This window comes from Trachurus trachurus (genome assembly GCF_905171665.1).
Source record: "Trachurus trachurus genome assembly, chromosome: 14".
Taxonomy (NCBI): domain Eukaryota; kingdom Metazoa; phylum Chordata; class Actinopteri; order Carangiformes; family Carangidae; genus Trachurus; species Trachurus trachurus.
In genome coordinates, this window is record NC_139903.1 from 15,513,533 (window position 1) to 15,535,919 (window position 22,387).

General features: G+C 39.3%; 3 protein-coding genes across 3 annotated transcripts; 2 read left to right on the forward strand and 1 right to left on the reverse strand.

Annotated features, from left to right (window-relative positions):
* Window positions 1-105: 105 nt before the first annotated feature.
* Window positions 106-4,377, reverse strand: LOC310997118 (cationic amino acid transporter 2; the record flags this gene model as incomplete). The annotated part of the gene is made up of 11 exons (XM_083986734.1): window positions 106-248; window positions 359-467; window positions 623-789; window positions 891-1,024; window positions 1,634-1,736; window positions 2,342-2,478; window positions 2,684-2,906; window positions 3,028-3,161; window positions 3,373-3,529; window positions 3,681-3,836; window positions 4,008-4,377. The coding sequence occupies 11 exons, from the start codon at window positions 4,375-4,377 to the stop codon at window positions 106-108; spliced, it is 1,833 nt and encodes a 610-aa protein (XP_083842860.1).
* Window positions 4,378-8,321: 3,944 nt separating this feature from the next.
* Window positions 8,322-12,442, forward strand: casr (calcium-sensing receptor; the record flags this gene model as incomplete). Its single annotated transcript, XM_083986731.1, has 6 exons — window positions 8,322-8,506; window positions 8,594-8,900; window positions 9,096-9,929; window positions 10,018-10,248; window positions 11,073-11,196; window positions 11,307-12,442. 6 exons carry the CDS (start codon window positions 8,322-8,324, stop codon window positions 12,440-12,442), a joined length of 2,817 nt encoding a protein of 938 aa, XP_083842857.1.
* A 2,146-nt stretch (window positions 12,443-14,588) lies between these two features.
* On the forward strand, window positions 14,589-21,195 carry b4galt4 (UDP-Gal:betaGlcNAc beta 1,4- galactosyltransferase, polypeptide 4). Its single transcript, XM_083986735.1, has 8 exons — window positions 14,589-14,627; window positions 14,912-15,017; window positions 16,069-16,615; window positions 17,144-17,376; window positions 18,349-18,536; window positions 18,689-18,811; window positions 18,920-19,024; window positions 19,137-21,195. The coding sequence occupies exons 3-8, from the start codon at window positions 16,354-16,356 to the stop codon at window positions 19,270-19,272; spliced, it is 1,047 nt and encodes a 348-aa protein (XP_083842861.1). The 5' UTR covers window positions 14,589-14,627; window positions 14,912-15,017; window positions 16,069-16,353; the 3' UTR covers window positions 19,273-21,195.
* The last annotated feature ends 1,192 nt before the right edge of the window (window positions 21,196-22,387 follow it).

Below are 22,387 nucleotides of genomic sequence, written 5' to 3' on the forward strand. Positions count from 1 at the left end.
ATAAATGTGTAATAACTATGAACCATGTCACCTTTAATGAACTGAAAGCATTTTGTTGTCTGTCAGCTACATGTTTTCATTAGTCCATCAATCAGGTCACGTTGTTTAACCATTGTAATCCTGCCCAGGTTCAGTGTTTTGCACTATATTTGTGGTGATGCTGTGGATGCTGACTCGGTTCTGTAAATTTTGAAGCCTTTGTTTCTGCACACTGTGCTTAACACCATAGCAAAAGTAGATGATTAATCCTGTAGAGAGAAAAATGAAAATCAGCTCTGGTTACACTCCCATTGTTTGATATTGTGGCACATTTTGTTTAAATTAAAGTGTGTATTTTGTATGTATATTGATCACATACCTACTGCCATCCACACTGCATAGCGAATCCATGTGTCTGATCCAAGTTGAACCATAAGATAGACATTCACAAAGGTGCTGAAAGCAGGAAGCAATGGCACCAAAGGAACCTGTTCATATACAAAAAAAAAGCAAAGAAAAATAACCCAGTATCCCTATTTGGCACTTCACATTTGCAGGAAATATATTAAATGGCACCAGTTTGCCATTTCACTTTATACCTTCAGGGCTGACATATAAGATATGTAAGATAAATGAGTTATACCATGAAAGCAGCTTCCGTTGTAGATTGTGGTTGTCTCCAGATGATCAGGACACTGAGGACCAGAATCAGTACAATCACAGAGACGCACAGTAAACTCCACCACTCGAGGGCCTGCAGGGACTCTACAGCTCCAGATAGGAGGAGGCTCAGGATGACAGCTAAAAAGACTGAGGAGAACAAAGTAAGTTCCACAGCTTATTAATCAGCTATATCCAGTGTGCAGAATCGAATACAATAGTTGAGAGTGATGTTGAAAAAAATCACTTACTAATTAAAATGGTGAAAACAGACACATTTTTTGATGTCCGTGCGGTGGCCTCTGAAGGAGGATACAATACTCCACTGACTGTGAAGGGCTCTGGTTTGCTGCAGCTTGAATCCTCACTGAGGTTTGTTTGGTATCTGGAAAAGTGAGATATAAATGTACCCTGTATATAGCATATTGACATAACAATGACTTCAACAGGGGGTTTTAATCTTGTTCCTCGGTTATTTCCCGGTTGTAATGTAATGTAATGTTCCCAACACCCACCTGGCCAGTGTCGTCTTATCTAATAACCTTTTGTAATTATCAGCCACTGAGGGCAGGTAATGAAATAAACAGCTTGCTGCACAATATCAGCAAACTGTTATGGTGACAGTTCATTCAACTACAGTGTACAATTACTAATACAGTCTGATAATAACACAGAGAAATGTCAATGGTCCATTTATCTATTTTTCTCATATTAAACACACTGGCATTTTAATTTTACAGCACTTAGTTACTTTATAGGATTATAATTACAATCTGTATTAATACTCAACTGTAAACCTGTTACAAAATGAGGAACATCTTTTAGAGTTTCTAGTGTCACAGTTTCACCTACAGATGCCACAGAGCCCTATTTACATCATAGAGCAACATACTGTATCGCAAAAAAGAGCTCTATCACTAACATTCATAGCAAATATCAAGATTACTGTGACAATTGTATTACTATAAAAACTTGATGATATCTCATACTGTACCTTAAAATGAGGATACATATGGCAACAAGTGTGTAAGCAAAGAGGGTTCCTATCGACATCATGTCAACCAGCGCCTTCAGGTCAAACAGTAATGCCATGATAGCTGAAAAGACACAAATACAGTAAGTTGTATTAACTCAAATCATGTCATCTTATACTCATCCCAATGAATGATATTTAAACCACAACTTCAACCGAGAGTTGGTCCAAAATCCCTAATTGGACATTTAATTCTCAGAATTAATGTAAAGAAGGACATACATATACAGTTATACAGTGATTTACATTTATTATTTTGCAACTATAACTGGAGAATATACTGTGTTTGCTGCTGCTGTTGGTTTTGGACGTGGCTAACACACAAAGACAGGGATTACAGAGACACTGCATTTACAGTCAGTGACTGACTGTAAGGTGTTTGAAGTCATGAGTTCACACATAGTGTTTGTTCTTCTTTACTCAGCCTTGTACTGTAAAGCCTGAAATGGAAAAATGTCCCGTTTGCCAAATATTGTCTCTCAACTAAACACACACATTTAGACGTTTAGAATCAGTGTAGTGTCAGTGAGCGATTCAGCAGTGAGCATGAGGATGAACAACACCCAAGGTCAAAACAGGAAGAGATTTATATAACAAAACAAATTGGGGAGTAAGTAACATTTCCACAAAAATATGGAGAAATGTATAGACTTGTGTTGGAGATTTTACCTGCTACAACCCCTGAAGCCAGAGTCGCTATGACAGGACTTTGTCTGTCACTCATTTTACTGAGAGGCCTGAAGAGAAGGCCGTCCCTGGCCATGGCAAAGAGGACACGAGGCATCGGGAACATTGATCCTAGGAGGCTGCGGGAAAGAAACTCAAATAAATTAATAAATGCAGCAACAACAAATGGGTTGTTTGTCCCAAATCTTCTTGACCTCTATGTAATGGAAAGGTTTTGCTGATAAATTTAAAATACAAATGAACAAACCCAGAGTGAAATAAAAAGATGATTTGACTGGTGGAAGAGTGGGATTTGTACTGTATGTTACACACTGTGTTTCTTACCTTGTTGACAAAGCACAGAGAGATCCCACAGCCACTACATACTTTGCAGGGCCCCAACCGATGTATGTAAAGGCCACAGGCAGTGGGCTGTGAACACTGAGCAAATAGTACGGCATCATAAGAGTCAGGGCGGCAGAGACACCGAAATAAGCCAAGAAGCAGATGAGAAGCGACGCCACAATGCCAAGTGGGATCGACTTCTGAGGGTTTTGAACTTCTTCTCCTAAAGAAAAAAACACACACATTCTAAGTTACTTTAATACAATACTACTGTGTAGCCTACTCTGCCATTACAGTGTATTGCAAATTGAATTTACTGCTTTTATGGACCTCCTTTAAATCACCTGTTGTAGCGATGCAGTCAAATCCGACAAAGGCGTAGAAGCAGGTGGCTGCTCCTGCTAATGTTCCCTCAAAGCCAAAAGGGAAAAATCCTCCACTGCCATATCTGGTGGTGTCATTCAGCAAAGTCTGGTTTCTGCAAAGAGAGTACAAGTTGGCTGATAATAATAATTAGAGCTCATATTTATCCAGGAAAGTGACTTGAATATTTCTAATCACGGAAAATACATTTTACTAAACACAGTGCTTCAAAAAGCTTCAACAACAGTACTGAGTCAGTTCTTGGTTTGGCTTCTGATATTGGGGAAGGTTGTTTTTTTTTTGTTTTTTTTAATAATGAAACATACTCATATCCACTCAGGAGAGAATCTTCACTGATGTACCAGTTGTTGGTGTCGCCCTTTATGAAGCCAGAGAGAATAACAAACAGCAACACCAGGATGTTCACTGCTGTAAAAACCTTATTTACAATGGCAGACTCCTTCACACCAAATGCAAGAATCCCTAGAGACACACATACACAAAAATATATGAAGTTCAATGTGACCTTGAATATATTGTGTATCAAAAATGTATCTAAGCTAACTGTCATATCCACATTTTTTTTCTCAATTTTACACACAAATTACAACACACAGTTAGATCCTAAACTAACCTGCCAAGAGCATAATGAGACCAGCTGCAAAGAAGTCTGGGTAGGGAGCTAATCCAGGTAAATCCATGGCAGCCTGTTTGCCCAGAGAGTTGGTGATGACATTTCCAATCAGGTCGTCGAATGTCCCACTCCACGCTCTGGCTACACTCGATGTCCCTTAAAAACAGAGGAGATCCTGGATGTTCATAAATCTTTTTCTTTTCCTCTCCGTCTTTATTTTAGACTTGAGACTCATAGGACGTATTCACTTCAAAGATTCTTCAAAGATGACAATTAAACATCCATTACATAGTACAAACATATTCAGAGAAACATTATCACTGTCACCTATGACATAAGACAGCAGCAGGTTCCAGCCCGTGATAAAAGCCCATATCTCTCCCACAGTCACGTAGCTGTAGAGATAGGCCGAGCCAGTCTTGGGAACACGGGCTCCAAATTCAGCATAACACAGTCCTGCAAAGACGGAGGCAACCGCTGCTATCAGGAAGGAGATTATGATACTCGGCCCAGCCACGGCTCTGGCCACCTCTCCCGACAGCACGTACACACCGGCCCCCAGTGTGCTGCCGACCCCGAGGGCCACCAGGTCGAGGGTGGTGAGGCACCGCCGAAAGTTTGACACCTCACCCTCAGGCTCTAGAGGTTTCCTACGAGACAGACTCTGCAGGAACATCAGGATCTTTGCACCAGACATCCTATTGATCGAGACAGTTTGTGTTCAGTATTAGGATTTCTCAAAAGAAAGCAGAGTCCACAGACAAACCAGACAAAGTCCCAGTAGTCAGCCTGTGATATTTCATTAAATGAAAGCAGTCCACATTATTTCATAAGAGACTCAACAAACAACTTTCAAAACTTTTTCTGTTCTTTGTTTGGAAAATGTAATTACTTTAAAACCAATTGCTACTATTGATAACTTTAGACACAAAATCTTTTATGGATAAAAACTACATTAGACTGTGTCTTTAGAACTGCATTGCTGGGATTTGAATTGAAGTTTATTTCCAAATATGTATTGATATTAGCAAAGGTCCTTTTCACACCATGTACATGAGATTTTTACAATTTGTGGTATAAAATTGATGCAGTTGCTGGCAGTTTTTGAGCCTCGAGGTCACTGGGAAATTAACAAGATCACCTTTCACACCACATTAACTACACACACAGTGCCTATACTGGTCAAATATCACCTATAAATATAGGCATTTATGGTGTTCATTCCCTACACAGTGTAACTACAGAAATATTGTTGGAAAATAACAAAAAAGAAATAGTTTCTTCTCCTACATTTGTTATTGCTTGTAATTATTTCATGTCATCAGTCAGCTATTTACTGATTCATTATCTTCATATTTAATTTTTTTCAAATTTCATGGTGTATCAGTGATTCATGAATCAGTTAATATCTTTGTATTTAAAGGAAACAGCAAAACCTTTAACTTTGAACTTACTTTTTATTCTAGCTGATCACAACCAATAGACAATAGAAAGGATATTTAGGCAATGATAAATAAAGATATTCTTACCTTTTCAGCAGAAAGCAGCAGTGTGTGTGACCGTGTTTTGATCTGCTCCAGACCAAACTATATGTGAGGATAAACCCAGTCACCATGAACTCCTCACAGCTCAACATTTTTGACACATTATGTTACATTTCAGACATACGTGCTATTTCTGAAAAAGACAAGATCTGAATGATTTGTGAGAGGACACTGCCGGGGCTTGTCAAACAATGTTTTACATTTCACGGGACGACTGATCAAACATTTAGTTGGTTTCCTCATTTATGAGGAGATGAGCATCAAAACTTGTGAAGCTTTTTGAAATGGTTGGTCGCCTCTGCAGGACACTCCTGTATGATTTTTTGGGAAAAATGTGATCATTTTCTAACATTTGACATAAAAAGATTTCCGTCCTATACACAATCAAATGAAAAAATATGCAAACTAAACCTGAAACTCATTTAAATCAAATCATCATGACCTGTATTTCTGTCACATTGAGTCAGTTTTGTCATTTGTAATTTATGCTTCATCGTTTTATTTTTTGCTCCAAACAAAAACACATTAAAATGGTCCATTAATTGCACTTTTAAAATAACTCAAGCCTGAAGCCAGTCCAGACCCAATGTAAAGAAAATACATCTCTCTGTCTCTATAGGCTTGTCAGATAATATGTTTCTGTTTGAATTAAAATTACTTTATAAAGTACAACAATATGGGAACTGCAATATCTGGAAATATCTATCAGTAATAGTTGAATACATATATTAAACCCCTCATCAAAATCCTGCTTTTTTGTGTTTGTTCACTGGACTTATCCTCCACATGAGGGCAGTGTTTTCAGCTCTGTGAATACAAGCTCTGGAAACTTTAAATACTTTCTCCTGTTGCTGATCAAGCAGCTCTAACATACAGTACTGCAGTCTGTAGCATTCATGATGAGCTTTTCTCTATTTAATCAAACCCCTGTTATTTCCACTAGAGAGTTTTCGTCTAGGCGCTAGACATAAAATAGCTCATCGAAAACAAATAGTAAAACTGAAAAGAAAATTTAGAGGTCAGACTTTTATCTTTAACCTCACAGGATCTCATACGTGTGTGATGTCATCATGTCTCGTCTACATATTGTTGGGTTGGGACACGGGTGAGTCAACACGCTGTAAACCAAAATTGTTTCCGTTGGAGACATCTGCTCAGCAACAAATTGAAGACTCGTCCATCTGAGCATGAGGAGACAACTAATTGTTTGAGGAACATAATGGTGCAGACCGTTGCTTCCAGAGGCTCCTGGTAACATGCTGCTGCTGCTCTGCTGGTCAACGCCAGATTGAACCTGCCTGGAAAACTGAGCAGTGGACGTTAAGCACATGTGGCCTCAAGAACGACTTAGTGAAACTACACATGTCCCAAGAGCAATAAGAGCCATGTTTAGATTTCATTGATGAAATGAACATGGTTATGTTCAACTGTGGATGTGTGATTGAAAAGAGATGAGTATATGAGTATATGTGCTTGAAATCATTGTTAAATTAACTTAAAGGCCCCCCAAATAGGAAAATGTAACATCTGTATAGATGAAGGCAGGTACATGGTTGTAACCCTGTAATGTTGTAGTAATAGTAGATCATTACTAGTGAAAGTCACTCTCCAAACTCACTCTCTGCCACTTTGGGTTGTGATGACTTTGGTTGAGGAGGAGTGAACTGTGCGTAGACTTCATTAGCTGAAGGAAATGGACTACCCCTCTCTCTGTTAATGATTCATCTGCAGAAAGGGGTTCAGAAAGAGAAGCTAAAACCATTGTCCAGTAAATTCATTCAGCGCCCTGGATTTTTTGAGAAAAGGCTCAAAAACCAGAGTATAACTGCAGATCGACTGCTTCAAGTGAATTTGAGAGACACCCAGAGCTCAGGTGGTGAGTTTGATCCTGTGTTATTGCCCATGTTTGATGCTTTAATAGTTTTACTGTGGGAGTTGGAAAGCACTAAAAAACAATCATAGAGAACTCCAAAATAGTCAAATAACATTTTAATTCAGTCTATAATTTAAAACAGATGATAATATTACAGTCTTTGATTGTACTTTGTGAGAAAATTGTGAAATGTCATCTATTTTTATTAATTTGGAAGTTGTGTGATGTGATTTGTATTTTCTATTGTTAAGAAGACTCACTTAATTCTGTAACTGGACACTGGATATTACATTATTGTATTCTCCACTATAACTTAATCAAACAACTTTAAGATTTTTTTTAATGCTTTCCATCAAAAATACTGGCAATTAATTTTATTTTATTTTTTACAGTTGTGTCTTGAACATCTCTCAATAATGGTTAATGTAGCAAACAGTGGCTCTTACAGGCATTAGTAACTTCATTATCACAGCTCTGCCCCAGCATTTTTCCAGCAGTATTAGCCAGATGCAGCGAGGCTGCTATGGCTTTTCTCCATGGCGACTTGGTTCGCTGGCCACAGCGTGAGACCAAGCATTTGCAGGAAGGAGGGTCATTAGAGTGTGACTTCACTCTCAGCTCATGTAAATCCTGCTTCTATTTTAGGTACAGATGGATATTTCAAGCAACATGACCGCCCCCGTTACTGAGGCGTTAAATGTTCAAATTCATCTCTTTTTAGAAACAGTGCAAGAAAAGTCACATCAAAAAACAAACAATCCAAACTCTTACAAGATTTAGGTAACTGAGTAGTCTTGCTGGGTAATAACAGCCTTAGGTCATGTTGGTTTCTAAAAACCAATCTGACCTAATTTAAATAGAAAAAGGAGCTCAGTGATTGGAGTTTCACACTACAACAACACAAGAATTATTTAAATTGTGAAAATAATTAAAATATCTTGAATGATCAAGAAAATTCAAAGGAGTCTAGATTATTGTTAACCAAATTAAAATTGTTTAATGTTATAATTAAATGCCCTTTTGATGTGATTGTGGCCATTTTGATTAAATGTCATAACATGTTTGTTTTTTTCATTTCTTTCGACAGGTAGTCATTGTTATCAGTGCAAACATGACTTACACAAAACAGTGCATCAGGCAGATTGGTGGGACAAGATAATACTGAGAATATCTTCACTCTGAGAAGTTGTGAAAAATATTTCTACCCATTTGAAAAAAAGAAAAATGAAGCTGGTTCTGTATTATCTGATACTCTTGGGATCCAGTTATGTCATTTCAAGTTATGGGCCACATCAACGAGCACAGATGACTGGTGATATTTTACTCGGAGGCCTTTTTCCCATCCACTTCGGTATTTCATCCAAAGACCAGGATCTTGCTGCCCGGCCAGAATCTACACAATGTGTCAGGTAATATTTGAGTCTGGTTTGTGTGTTGACAGAAAAATATGACTGTGTTCAGCTCTTTTGAATTCATGCCATGTCATTTTTTTGCAGGTTCAATTTCCGCGGTTTCCGTTGGCTTCAGGCCATGATTTTTGCAATTGACGAGATTAACAACAGCAGCACTCTCCTGCCCAACATAACTCTGGGCTACAGGATATTTGACACGTGCAACACCGTGTCGAAAGCCCTGGAAGCCACTCTTAGTTTCGTGGCCCAAAATAAGATTGACTCCCTGAATTTAGATGAATTCTGTAACTGCACTGATCACATCCCATCAACCATTGCAGTAGTAGGAGCCGCTGGATCTGCTGTCTCCACAGCAGTTGCAAACCTACTGGGTCTTTTTTATATTCCTCAGGTAAGTGACTAAACAGCATCTCTGCCAGTGGACAGAAATTATGTTTGCATTCAATTAACTAGAACATTACACTTCCTGGATGATTTATCATCAACACAATGAAACAAAACCTTGGAGTTGACCAAAGATTAATTAACACCAATGAACGAGACACAATGAAAACCTGATAAATTAACTCTGTCCTTCCTGTTTCAGATCAGCTACGCCTCATCTAGCCGTTTATTGAGCAACAAGAATCAGTACAAGTCCTTCATGAGAACCATTCCTACAGATGAGTACCAGGCCACAGCCATGGCTGACATCATCGAGCACTTTGAGTGGAACTGGGTCATCGCTGTGGCCTCTGATGACGACTATGGACGCCCAGGGGTCGAGAAGTTTGAGAAGGAAATGGAAGAGCGAGACATCTGCATTCACCTAAATGAACTTATTTCTCAGTACTTTCAGGATCATGAAATCCAAGCTCTGGCCGACAGGATTGAGAACTCCACCGCCAAAGTGATTGTCGTATTTGCCAGCGGACCAGATATTGAGCCTTTGATCAAAGAGATGGTCAGAAGGAACATCACAGATCGTATTTGGTTAGCCAGCGAAGCGTGGTCAGGCTCCTCCCTTATCGCTAAGCCAGAGTATCTTGATGTTGTGGCAGGGACCATTGGCTTTGCTCTGAAGGCAGGGAGGATACCTGGCTTCAAAGAGTTCTTACAACAGGTCCAACCAAAGAAAGACAGCCACAATGAATTTGTCCGGGAGTTTTGGGAGGAAACCTTCAATTGTTATTTGGAAGACAGCCCGAGACTGCAAGAAAGTGACAGCACTAGCTTCAGGCCTTTGTGTACTGGTGAGGAAGACATCACAAATGTGGAGACGCCATACCTGGACTACACCCACTTTCGAATATCCTACAATGTGTATGTTGCAGTGTATTCCATTGCACAGGCCCTGCAGGACATACTCACCTGTACACCTGGACATGGACTTTTTGCCAATAATTCCTGTGCTGATATAAAGAAAATGGAAGCATGGCAGGTAAAATACTGCATTTCCTATATGAAAGCAATTTTATACCTAATTTCTTCATAGGCCAATCATTCAAATGTGTTATTCCACCTCTCAGGTCCTGAAGCAGCTCAGACATCTGAACTACACCACCAGTATGGGGGTAAAGATGCACTTTGATGAGAACGCAGATTTGTCAGCCAACTACACCATAATCAACTGGCACAGGTCTGCTGAAGATGGCTCTGTGGTGTTTGAAGAGGTTGGATACTACAACATGCATGCTAAAAGAGGAGCCAAACTGTTCATTGACAAGACAAAGATCCTGTGGAACGGCTACAGCTCAGAGGTCAGTCACACTGGTTTGTTGCGGGTGTTCTCGTCAGTGTGCATTCCTGTGTTTCCTGTTATTTAGAGTGTGTTTTTTCACTCTCCTGGTCTGATATCCTTAGAACAGTCAGCAGGTAATCATAGCAAGGAAGGAAAACATTGAAAGCAGCAGATAAAACTAACATACTTTTTTGTTTGTTTCCATGACTCCCCTTTTTTCCGGGAAAGCATCTTACAGCTAAGATTATCATAGTACAAAGGCCTGAGGTTGTCTTAGCCTTTCGGTTCCATCAACAGATTTTTCTGGCTACTTGGGGCTGTAGAACAAGCAGCAAACACAGCAGTGAAATATCACCGCCTTATGAAATTGTTCTGGTGAGCATGTTTGCAATCAGTTACAAATCTGACAGGAATGGAACAACATTACCAATCAACTGGGGTCGTGTTTGTGTCCACCTGGTGATTGAAAGTCCAATATTCACTCTCTTTATAGCCCTATTTCTTTTCCACCAACTCCTGAGAGAAATTATCTGGCCTTTTAGATGCTAAATGCTCCCATGTGTTCATTAGCTACTTGCTAGCTTTGTTTGGGCAGGTTGCATACAGCTATGTTTAATCACCACCAAAAAGACCATTAAGGGAAATGATAATGAACCTAACCATATATTTGAGGGATTTTAAACCAAAACATTGAAATTCAAAATGCTAAAACTCTTTGTGGCGCTCGATGAAATTACAAAGTTGACACTTTGGGTTCATCGCTACAAGTTATGTGAAGCTTTAAATTGTACATTACTTCCATTTAAATCACTTTTCTGCTTTTTGTCATTTCACATCCTACAGGTGCCGTTCTCTAACTGCAGTGAGGACTGTGACCCTGGCACAAGAAAGGGGATCATAGACAGCATGCCAACGTGCTGCTTTGAATGCACCGAGTGCTCAGATGGAGAGTACAGTAATCATCGAGGTAAATAAAAAAAATCAAACATTAACACTCTCACTCCATGTTATGTTGCACCCTGCTGCTATTACAGTTTTAATACACTATTTTTTTTTTCATTATTATTATTTACACAGATGCCAGTGTTTGCACCAAGTGTCCAAATAACTCCTGGTCCAACGGGAACCACACGTTCTGCTTCCTGAAGGAAATTGAGTTTCTCTCCTGGACAGAACCTTTCGGCATAGCTTTGGCCATATGTGCAGTGGTGGGTGTTGTCTTGACAGCCTTCGTGATGGCAGTCTTTGTCAGATTCCGCAACACCCCAATAGTGAAGGCCACAAACCGAGAACTGTCCTACGTCCTCCTGTTCTCACTCATCTGTTGCTTCTCCAGCTCTCTCATCTTCATCGGCGAGCCGCAGGACTGGACGTGCCGTCTACGTCAACCTGCCTTTGGGATCAGTTTTGTTCTGTGTATCTCCTGCATCCTCGTGAAAACGAACAGAGTACTTTTAGTATTTGAAGCCAAGATCCCGACAAGTCTCCATCGTAAATGGTGGGGATTGAACCTGCAGTTTCTCTTGGTGTTTCTGTGCACTTTTGTCCAAGTCATGATATGCGTGGTTTGGCTTTACAATGCCCCTCCTTCCAGTTACAAGAATCACGACATAGATGAGATCATTTTTATCACCTGTAACGAGGGCTCTGTGATGGCTCTTGGGTTTCTTATTGGCTATACATGCCTCCTGGCAGCTATATGTTTCTTCTTTGCATTTAAATCACGGAAGCTTCCAGAAAACTTCACAGAAGCTAAGTTCATCACCTTTAGTATGTTAATATTCTTTATTGTTTGGATCTCTTTTATCCCTGCCTACTTTAGTACTTATGGCAAGTTTGTTTCAGCTGTGGAGGTCATTGCTATACTGGCATCCAGTTTTGGTATGCTGGCCTGTATCTTCTTCAACAAGGTCTACATCATCCTCTTCAAACCGTCCAGGAACACCATTGAGGAGGTCAGATGCAGCACTGCAGCGCACGCTTTCAAAGTGGCCGCCAAAGCTACACTAAAACATAGCTCAGCTTCAAGGAAAAAGTCCAGCAGCATCGGTGGATCCTCTGCCTCGACTCCATCCTCATCTATCAGCCTCAAGACCAACGGCAATGACTGTGACACAACTTCAGGAAAGCACAGGCCAAGGGTGAGCTTTGGCAGCGGAACAGTTACTCTGTCCTTGAGCTTCGAGGAGTCGAGGAGGAGTTCTCTGATGTGATAGCTTATGGAGTGGATGATGTGTCCAATTTTAGCTTTATCACTCCCATTAATACAGTGTGTTTTGGACTTTATTTTTAAATGTATTTACATGTAGACTTATTCATCTCCCTGTTTTCTTAATATATTTTGTCATAAAGATGTTTCACTAGAGAACAACATCACTCCTGCTATAGACTGTAATGTACCTGAACCCTGTGAATCACCTACAGTATGTAAACTAAGCCTGCTGATAAGAAGAGAACATTTTGTACAATTAAAAATATCACATCTCTTAGTTGTTGAGTTTTTTTCCTTTGAGGAGCTGAGCGTCACTGACTAATTGACTGTGGAGGTACAGTCACTCTGTGTCCAGCACAAAGACCTGGCTGGTGGCACAGAACAGCACTGAACCAGTGGACAGCACATGCTCTTCAGTCGGGTGAGCGAGACCACAGGAAGCATGAGTCACGCTGTAAATACACAATTACTGGATGTCGACTAAATGTTCCATACTTGGTGATTACGTCCTACTGTGGTCAATCACAAGACTACAAAAGAAATGGAAGTGCAATCCCCTCAACATAACACTGTAAAATCCATACCAGCTGAAGAAAACAATGAACACGCTGGTTGGTAGAGGTCTGCAGGACATTTTTAGTGTTTTTTCAGAGAAGTGTCTTTGTTTGCTTTTCACAAGTATCTAACAACTGTAAATAGTGCAGGCCTATCTCACATGTTAATGTCAGTCTTACTATCGGCCCACACCACACAGACATGTCTTCACAGTAGTGAGGAGGTATGGGGAGGCAAGAGGAGGAGATTATTTATTCTACCCCTCCGATTGTTACTGTAACTGTGAAGCTTTTAAGCTTTTAGTATTTCCTGGGTAAAATAGACTTCAGGTGAATTGAGTGATATATAAGAATACAAATAATAAACCTATTGTAACAGTATGAAAGGGGCTGATGATGTTTCTGTTTGAAAAATAAATTCAAATTTTGAACATTTAACTTTTACTTGTTATATTTGTCCATAGGCTATTGTGTGATCATGCTCTAAAAATATAGGTGAAGGATTTGAATTTGGCCAAAGCTTGGACATTTATAGCTCAACAACGCCACCCTAGGATTTGAAACAAAGGAAAGTTAACCAAGGAAACATCTGTAGCAAATTCCACATCAAAGATCTTTCCAAAATGTGGGCCTAATGTCTCCATATATGAAGGAAACTGTTTAAAATAAAAACTGGGTAAAAAGGCATTGGAGGACTGCAGCACCTCCCACATTGTTTAACAAGATGACATGCTGAGACATTCACAATCATGGCTGACCACCTGAGCAGGCTGGAGCAGCTGCACAACTACATCTCCTCTGTTTTGCAGGAGGAAGACGTTTATCCTCAGAGCCTGTGGAGTCCAGCAGAGACCAGCATGATGTCAGTCTGAACTGCAGTAAACAGTGAGACAAGATTTTGGAATAAGTCACCAGGAAGGAAGTACTGAGTGATGGGAACGTGTTAGTGCAGCCACGGTGCTGAGGAAGAGGAGTCAATTTCCTACAAGGGCTCTGTCCTGTAGTTTTTCAGATGAAAAACCACAAGTGAACACACACAAAAATAATTATTTTCCATGTTTTTGTTTCAAATTCCTCTACTTCTTCTTTAAAAGAGCAACTTATGTTAAAACACAAATAGCCTAGTTTTAAAGGGCCTGCACCAGTGATGATGATGGTGATTTTAGCCCCACCGTGGACATATTTAGCAGTGGTTGTTCGAGTAGTAGCGACAATTATTTTGAAACCTATTAAGCGGAAGTACCCGTACAACACATGCTGCATGTTTTTTGATCTTAAACAAGCCATCCTAAAAAATAACATTGACTTCCTGTTTATTTCTGCCGCCTTCAAAATAAAAGCTTTAAAATAAACGACCATGAACGGTGGTCACGGCTAAATGGGAGATACGCATAATCATTTTACATGTTGTCAGATACTTAACATTTATTCTTATGAATACATATTACTATTACTTTTTGCTCCCCTTCGTCAGAGACGTTGTATTGCCTAGATTGGACTTTGCCTTCGTTCACTGTCTAAGCTTTTACTTTGAAATACATCCAGCAGATGTGCGCGTGTGTTTATGTCGCTTGACGGTGTGTTGTCGTTTGGTGCTGGGTTGACAAGCTGTAAAATTTGCTTTTGTATGAGGTAAGCCAAACCACACCTCTGAGTGATGAGGACAGTTCACGCTTTCCACTGAATCAAAGTTGTACTGTGTTTAGCCTCCATCATAGGCGTCCCGCTAAAGCTCATACTTATTTTTTTGATAATTTTTTTATTTTTCATGCAGCACTTTACAGTAACTTAACGGCGCTATTTCCGCATTTGTCAGCAAGCTAACAGCTCGGTAAAAAAAAATCTGAAGTCTATGGGGTAAAAACAAGCGAGTTTATATGGGCACATTAACAGCTGGTTCACGGTGCAAATTACAGCTCGGACAGCCAGGACAGTTTGGAGGAGAAGGAAGGGGAAGGAGGTCGAGTCCTGCCCGGAGTGTGTGCACCAACAACGGCGGAGGGAGGCTGAGCGCTAGCTAAGGTTAGCACGACACTGTCCCCCCAGATAACGTTACAGTATTATCAGCAGCAGCAGCACAGGGCGATGGAGACCAGAGAGGGAAAATATATGGACATGTAAAAGCTTTAACATTATTATTAAAACGTTTTCTTGGTAGAGAAAGCAGCCAAGACATTCAGCCATTAAGTTACTAGTTAAATGTGAGTACAGTAACGGGTGTTATCATAACGGTTATTATAACGATTATAACGGTTCTCAATTAATCTGCCTTCAGATAGGGAGCAGTTTAAGACTATTATTATTATTATTATTATTATTATTATTATTATTATTATTATTATTAGTAGTAGTAGTAGTAGTAGTAGTAATAGCCTGCTGTTCACATAAGTTTTGTTTCATGTTTTGTCACTGTTGATGTTCAAAGCTCAGTTTTGTGCCATTATGATAGTGGTGAAACTACTAGCTAATCGATAGCCTACTTTAAAAAAAAAACTGCTAGTAACTTAGGCCTATTAGTTAGTGGTCGATAACTGATTATCAGTCATTACCATGCATGGGAGAATATAGTAGATGATCTGTTTTTGTGGTTTCATTTAAGTTGATTCATTTGGATTATTGACAGATGTTTTGATAACATTAATAGCCATGAGGCTTAGTTAAAAGCTTCATCAGCTGAAAGCCCTGTGAGATAATAGTAGTTACGTGAGAAGGTTTTAGTTTCATAGAGGACGAGAGAGGAGAAAAGTGAGACTAACCAGCCAGGTGTGTGATACTGCACTTTGTTTAGTGGAACGGAAGAAGACAGGTGTACAGTTACTGAGTATAAAATTACTTTTCAGAAAGGTCCTATCAGCGCTGTGTAAGAGAATGAGTGTCTCTCGACAAAGTTGAAATAAAGACACTTAACCCTGTGTCTTTGTTTGTTTTCTGGGGTAAAGTCTTATCTGGTGCTTTGTTGTTGTTGTTTAAACCTGTTCTGTCAGGGTGTAGTTGCACAAGAGAATGTGGAAGTAGGCTTATCAGATCAAGATCAATGGTTTGTAACACGTCCTCTCTGTTAATCAATTCACAGGGCTCAGAGAACGACAGTTTTTGGCCTCATCACCTGAACCTGGATTTGGAGGATTCAGCGATGGATTTCCACCAATAAGTTTTTGTTACTTCACAGGGATCATTTCATTGATTGACTGTCCAGATCAGCATCATGTTTCATCGCCATGGGATGACTGGTCATTGTGTCTGTGGCTGTCAGTATATTTGCTGAAATGTCCCACATGGAGGAAATATCTTAACTATAGCTCAACAGTGTCTATAGTTTTCATTTTTCACTGTTTCACATTAGCAAAGTCAAGCAGCAATGGGCTTCTGTTCGCCTGTGTGCAAGGTTTTGCGAAGGGGGAAGTATTTTTTCGTGCTCCTCCTCTCGCTCTCGTTGCTGGCTTGGATAGCTACGTTTTCAGGTGAAACAGTGAAATCCGTTCAGGTGTCCTCCGCAACAACCCAAACTTCAGTCAAAGACGACAGCCTGAGGGATAAACTCAACTCTTGGACTGCAGCACCTGCTCGCTTAGATACTCCACCACCAAAAGGCGAATGCCCTCAGGAGTCACCACTGCTACGTAAGTGCACTAACATGCAGAGTGTTATGGTGTGTTACACCAATACACAGAGAGGTTTATTTGAATCATTAACCTGTGAAGTCACGTCAGTTAATAAAGCGAAGAGGTCAGTTTCTCAAAATCGTTGCTGGGACATTGTGCCACTCATGATTGTAAATGATTGAACAACATTTAAAGGTTAGAAAATAATTGTAATTAAAACTGGCAAACCTGTCAAAAAAATGCCGTTTCATCGTGACTGTTGTTTTCTGTGATAAAGAGTTTGATTTATTACTTGCTTAATACTTGCAAATTGGATTTGCAGCTGCGGCACGTTGTCTGTTCTGAATGGGCTCAACAACAAAGCAAAAGAAATAGTTTGAAATTACACAGTTGCGAAGAATGTTTCAAATTGTGTATTCAGCAAAGCCCCATTTAAATGTGTTTTGCTCCGGACTTTATCTGCTTACTGTGTATTGAATCACAAATAGCACAACGATCACATAAGACTCAGATTTCTGTTTATATCTGTTAATTCAATTTCTACAGAGGGAGCAGTGAAGCTGTCCTTTGAGTCCTCTCTGAAACTGAAGGATGTGGAGAGCGAGAACAAAGGAGTGACTGATGGCGAGTATGAGCCCAAAGACTGTGAAGCGAGGCAGAGCGTAGCGATCCTCATCCCTCATCGCAACAGAGAGAGACACCTCCTCTACCTCCTGCACCACCTGCACCCCTTTCTGCAGAGGCAGCAACTACATTACGCTATTTATGTCATCCAGCAGGTACTACTCCGCATTAAGCACATATGAAATCAAATGATCATGTCAGGAGTTGAATCCATAATCATTACAGATATTAGCGGTTGTTTTAGCTTTAGTCAAACAGATACTAATATCAGAGACGTTCTAGGTCAAGGCCACATTCTTAATAATTAATATAATAATTGATTACAGAGAAAACTATGAGAAAAGAAGGGAAATCTTATTTTTAAGAGGTGGGAAGCTCAGGGAGAGCGAGCCTCAGGGTGGTGACCATCTGGACAGGAAGGAGGAGAAAGGCAGAAAGAGGCTCAGCCTGGCTGCTCATGTGCTTGACAGAATAAACAAACAGTCAGACTGGTGCAAAGACCAACATGGCTACAGTGTATATGCTGGTAGAATGGTAACTGTTATGAAGCCTGAAATTGTGAAAGAAAAGGGAGCTGAGTGAAAGTTAAGGTGTGGCTCTGCCAACAGAAAGTTTTTTTCCTCTAAATAATCGACCTATCTGTCAGGCAGCTGTTCTCATATGGGTGTGTTGCTACTGGTGACATCGACTTCCAATGATGCAACAAGTGATGCACAAGGAAACAAGTCAGGAAAAAACTTGTTCACATGCTAAAGGAAAATCATTTGCCTACTGAAAAATGTTCTTAGTAATCCAACGGCAAATGATTATTATCAATCGGCAAACCACAGAGCAGGTAAATGCAGGATTACATGAGAACAAGTTTGTTTAAAAGAGACACATAAAAGCAAATAAATAAATGTATTTATTTATTTTTTGACTTAGTTGTGTACAATATCTAGTTATGTTTTATTTTCTGTGTGGTCGTCTGGTTTCATGGTGCTTTGAAAATAGAATCATTAAATTACTTCAGATTCAATTGGCAGGAATTATATAATTTCTCTGAGCTGCAGCTGTTCTGTACTGTACTGCTGTTCATAAAGGACTATATCAGATGGTGATTTTATTCTGTTTTCTGTTTTTTACAGGCTGGCAGTGCAACCTTTAACCGTGCCAAGTTACTAAACGTTGGGTATCTGGAGGCTCTGAAGGACTACAGCTGGGAGTGTTTCATCTTCCATGATGTGGACCTGGTCCCAGAGAACGATCACAATTTATACGTCTGCGACAAGCAGCCCAAACACTTGGTAGTGGGCCGCAATGCAACAGGATACAAGTGAGTATATGAGTAAATGAGACTGAATTCCTGTCGGTTGAGTCAGCAGTTAAACAATGTGACGTTAATGGACTCTGGCTGCTCAGGCATGATTTAACTTTGATATCATCTTTATACTAAACCATTTTTTCCGTCTGGTCTTCAACTCTCAGGCTGCGTTACAAAGGCTACTTTGGAGGAGTCACAGCCATGACCAAAGAGCAGTTTCTTCAAGTGAACGGATTCTCAAACATTTACTGGGGTTGGGGGGGTGAAGATGACGACCTTCGCATCAGGTACAGTAAGATGGACACAAGTGTAGACAGTGTTTAAGACGATTGGTAGACTGGTGGTGGTGCATAATCCTTCACTCATTCTCTGGTGCTTGTTTCCGTGTCCCGCAGGGTTGAGCTGCAGAAAATGAAAATTGTGCGGCCGCCGGCTGATGTAGCTCGCTACACCATGGTGTTTCATAAACGGGATAGTGGCAATGAAATAAACAAGGACAGGTCTGTAAATACACGGCTGCATCAGCATATTTTAAAGTCAAATAAATGTGTGGATTTTGATTTGTGCTGTAATTTGAATCTTCACCGTGAACCTTTTTTTTTTTCCACTCAGGATGAGGTTGTTAGGACGAACACCACAGGTATGGAGAAAGGATGGACTGAACAGCTGCTCCTATAAGACTCTGTCGGTGGAGAGACTGCCTCTGTATGTGAATGTTACTGTGGACATTGGTAAGCCACAGAGTTGAGATTTCAAACAGAAAGCTGTGACCAAAAATATTTTATGATGTGTTTTCCACAGTATGCCAGGCCTCTGAGTGCAGACGAGCACAAAGTAGGCACACAAAATGCACATTGCTTGGATTAGTTTACATGATTAAAATTAGATTCAAATGGCAACCTCCTTAGCTGGTACATATTTGCACATTTTTGCATATCCTTCCTTATTTCTTTATACTATTACCAATGTTGTCTGAGCAGCTTTCAAAGAACAAAAAGTTTTATTTTTCTTTCAAGGAATGAGCGGCTTAGTTGAAATAACGAAGTCAGCCACAAATATTCCTGGTATTTAAAATAAGTTGCTAAAACATCCAGCTGTTAGACTTTCGTTTATTTATGCATATGCCTTATTATTTGCCTGTGTGATATTTTGCAGCATAAAACATGCTGTTTTATGAAGAGCCTGGAACATATGGACAGTGTGCATTTTGTGTGCTTCATCCTGTGGATACCTGGACCGCCTACAGTCCTTACACACACAGGTGTTGTCACTTACTTTACCTGAGCAGAGGATTTATAAGCCAGATAACAGAGCACCAGTGTAGGTTTGCAAGTCGATACTGTTGATTCCTTTAACTGAAGGCAGTGAGCGACGAGTAGTGATGTTTTATTCAAAATGACATTCAATGAGTAATATGATATAAAGTAAACACTGGATCTGTTCACAAGAATAATATAATAATAAAAATATTATATTTTAGTGCTACTATAATTTATTCAAAATTACAGCAACAGATTTTTACAAGACGTAGACAAGTAGTTACCCCCTCTTAAGGACTTGGATGTAATTAAGCTTTTATTTTCCCTTGACAAAAATAATACAAACAGATTCACTTTTTTAAAGTTTGGTCTAAATTCTGGTGCTCATTCTTAGAGGACAAAGTGAACATGAGTGAAATTGAGTTACATTTAATAATGCTAGATGTCCGCGGCCATCCTCATCTAACACTTGCCGTTAATATTACTGAAAGTGAGTCAGAAATACAACATACTTTTTATGAGTATCTGGGACAACATACAGTTTTACATCAGTCCTTCAGTGGACAATTAATGAACCTTGGGTAGAAAAACTCAAGGATGACTAAAAAGCAATAACAATACATGAAAGAATGATTATATTAGGTGATATTCAATTTCAATATGATATATAGGAATTAGTTATTGATATTGGTTAACTATAGGTTAACTAATAGGTTCACATTCACAGCAGACCTTTTACTTGTGACAGCAGGAAATACAGGTCAAAAAGCTGAAATGGGCTCAGTTACATGACATGCTGCCTTGTTGTTGTTACATATGCATTTCATGCTATCACATTTCAAAATGTCAGCTGTGAAAAAGCTCTAGTAGAAGGCTTAAATTGTTTCTGCTCCTAAATCTCTGGCTGCTCTACAGTAAACCTAAATAATTGTTGCCGTTTAAGCATTACTAACTTGGGCTGCCTTGAGCCAAATGGCTTTAATTACAGAGCATGAGAACTTAAACTCCTTTGACTGAACAATGTTTTTGTGTTAAAAAATAGTTCTTTGAGCCATAATATCAAGATCATTTCTCATACTGCATGTTTATTTTTTATATTAGGCCTTACATGCTTAATTTTTAAGCAGAAATTAATGGGTGATGGGTTCCTATTTATTAATGTAACTTTTTTTATGGTAATTGCAGTCTTTTGAGACCATCGGTATAAATCCTTCTATTATTATATATGAAGAATTTTAGTTGAGAAAAATCTGCATACTTACTTTTTGATCATTGCATGCTGCTTAGAAATGTGTGTCTGATACACTCATATCAAATTTGTTAACATTTATATGCATATATGTTTATGGTAGCTAGCTACTGGTGTGTTACAACTACAATGTTGTGTCTTATTTCCGTCCAACTTACTTCAAGACTGAGCAATACTACAGTATACTATACAGAAGCATAGGCCCAGTTCAGACCTCATATTAACATCTGTCTCAGGTGATCTGATTACAAGTAGTCAGGTCTAAGTACTCATTCAGATTCATTCAGAGATTCAGGAACCAAGATCCAGTCCCTCAGAGTTGGTCTGGACCACATGTGCTCAGATTTTTCCAGCACTGAGAATGCAAACGTGTCCTGGCCACATTGAAGGGCCACCTAGTCCACTGACTTCCGCTGACAGTCTAATTAGACCGAGCACAATTTCATCATGAACCATAAATATTTGTGTATCAGACTGGCTGAAAACAACAGTATGTACCTGTTTCTTTGTATATAACACGAGAAAGTGAGATGCATCGAAGTGAGCACTCATGATCGGATCACTGGAGACACATGTTAATGCCAAGTCTGAACAGGGCCATAGTTACATTTTATTTGAGCCATTCATTATATTTTCATTTTCATAACTTTTTAAACCAGACCTTCATAATAACTACAGGTTGCTCTTAAGAACAACATTTTGTGTGTGTGTGCTCTTAGCACTGTTATACATGTATATTATACCTGACCAACAGTTTTCTATATTGTTTGTGGCCTGACTGATTGTTACATGGCCGCATCTCCACTCATGACTGAACCTTTTGTTTTCTACTTGTTTAAAACTTTGATATGTGAAAATACTCTACATGCACAAGTTACAACTACAACTTCTTTTGTAAAATGATCAAAACAAAGAAAATTTGTGGTAGTGTTGTAGCATCAAACATTTGACTGACATTTTTTTTATTTGTAATTTATATGAATAATTGCATTATATTCAAAGTGATGCCGTATAAACCCGAGAATGTAACCTGGTGGATTCATTTTGAATGTTTGTATGTTGGGATGTGTCATGTTTTGTTTGTATTGAAGGGAGAAGCCTGATCATAATTGAGGAGATTATGCATTTCACTTCTAATAGGATTATTTTCTCTTTAGAAGACATTTAATAAATAGTATTTTTTCTTAGAAACTGTCCTGTGGTTTTTGTGTTTTCAAGGGGAAGCGTCTACAGTTTTGGCATTTAGCTTATCTGATGACAAAGGCACCTCGGTATAAACAGTTTGTTGTATTTATGTCGGTCTGAAGTGCAAAAGTAACAGGCCAGTTAAAGATATCCACTTGTAGCTTGTTACT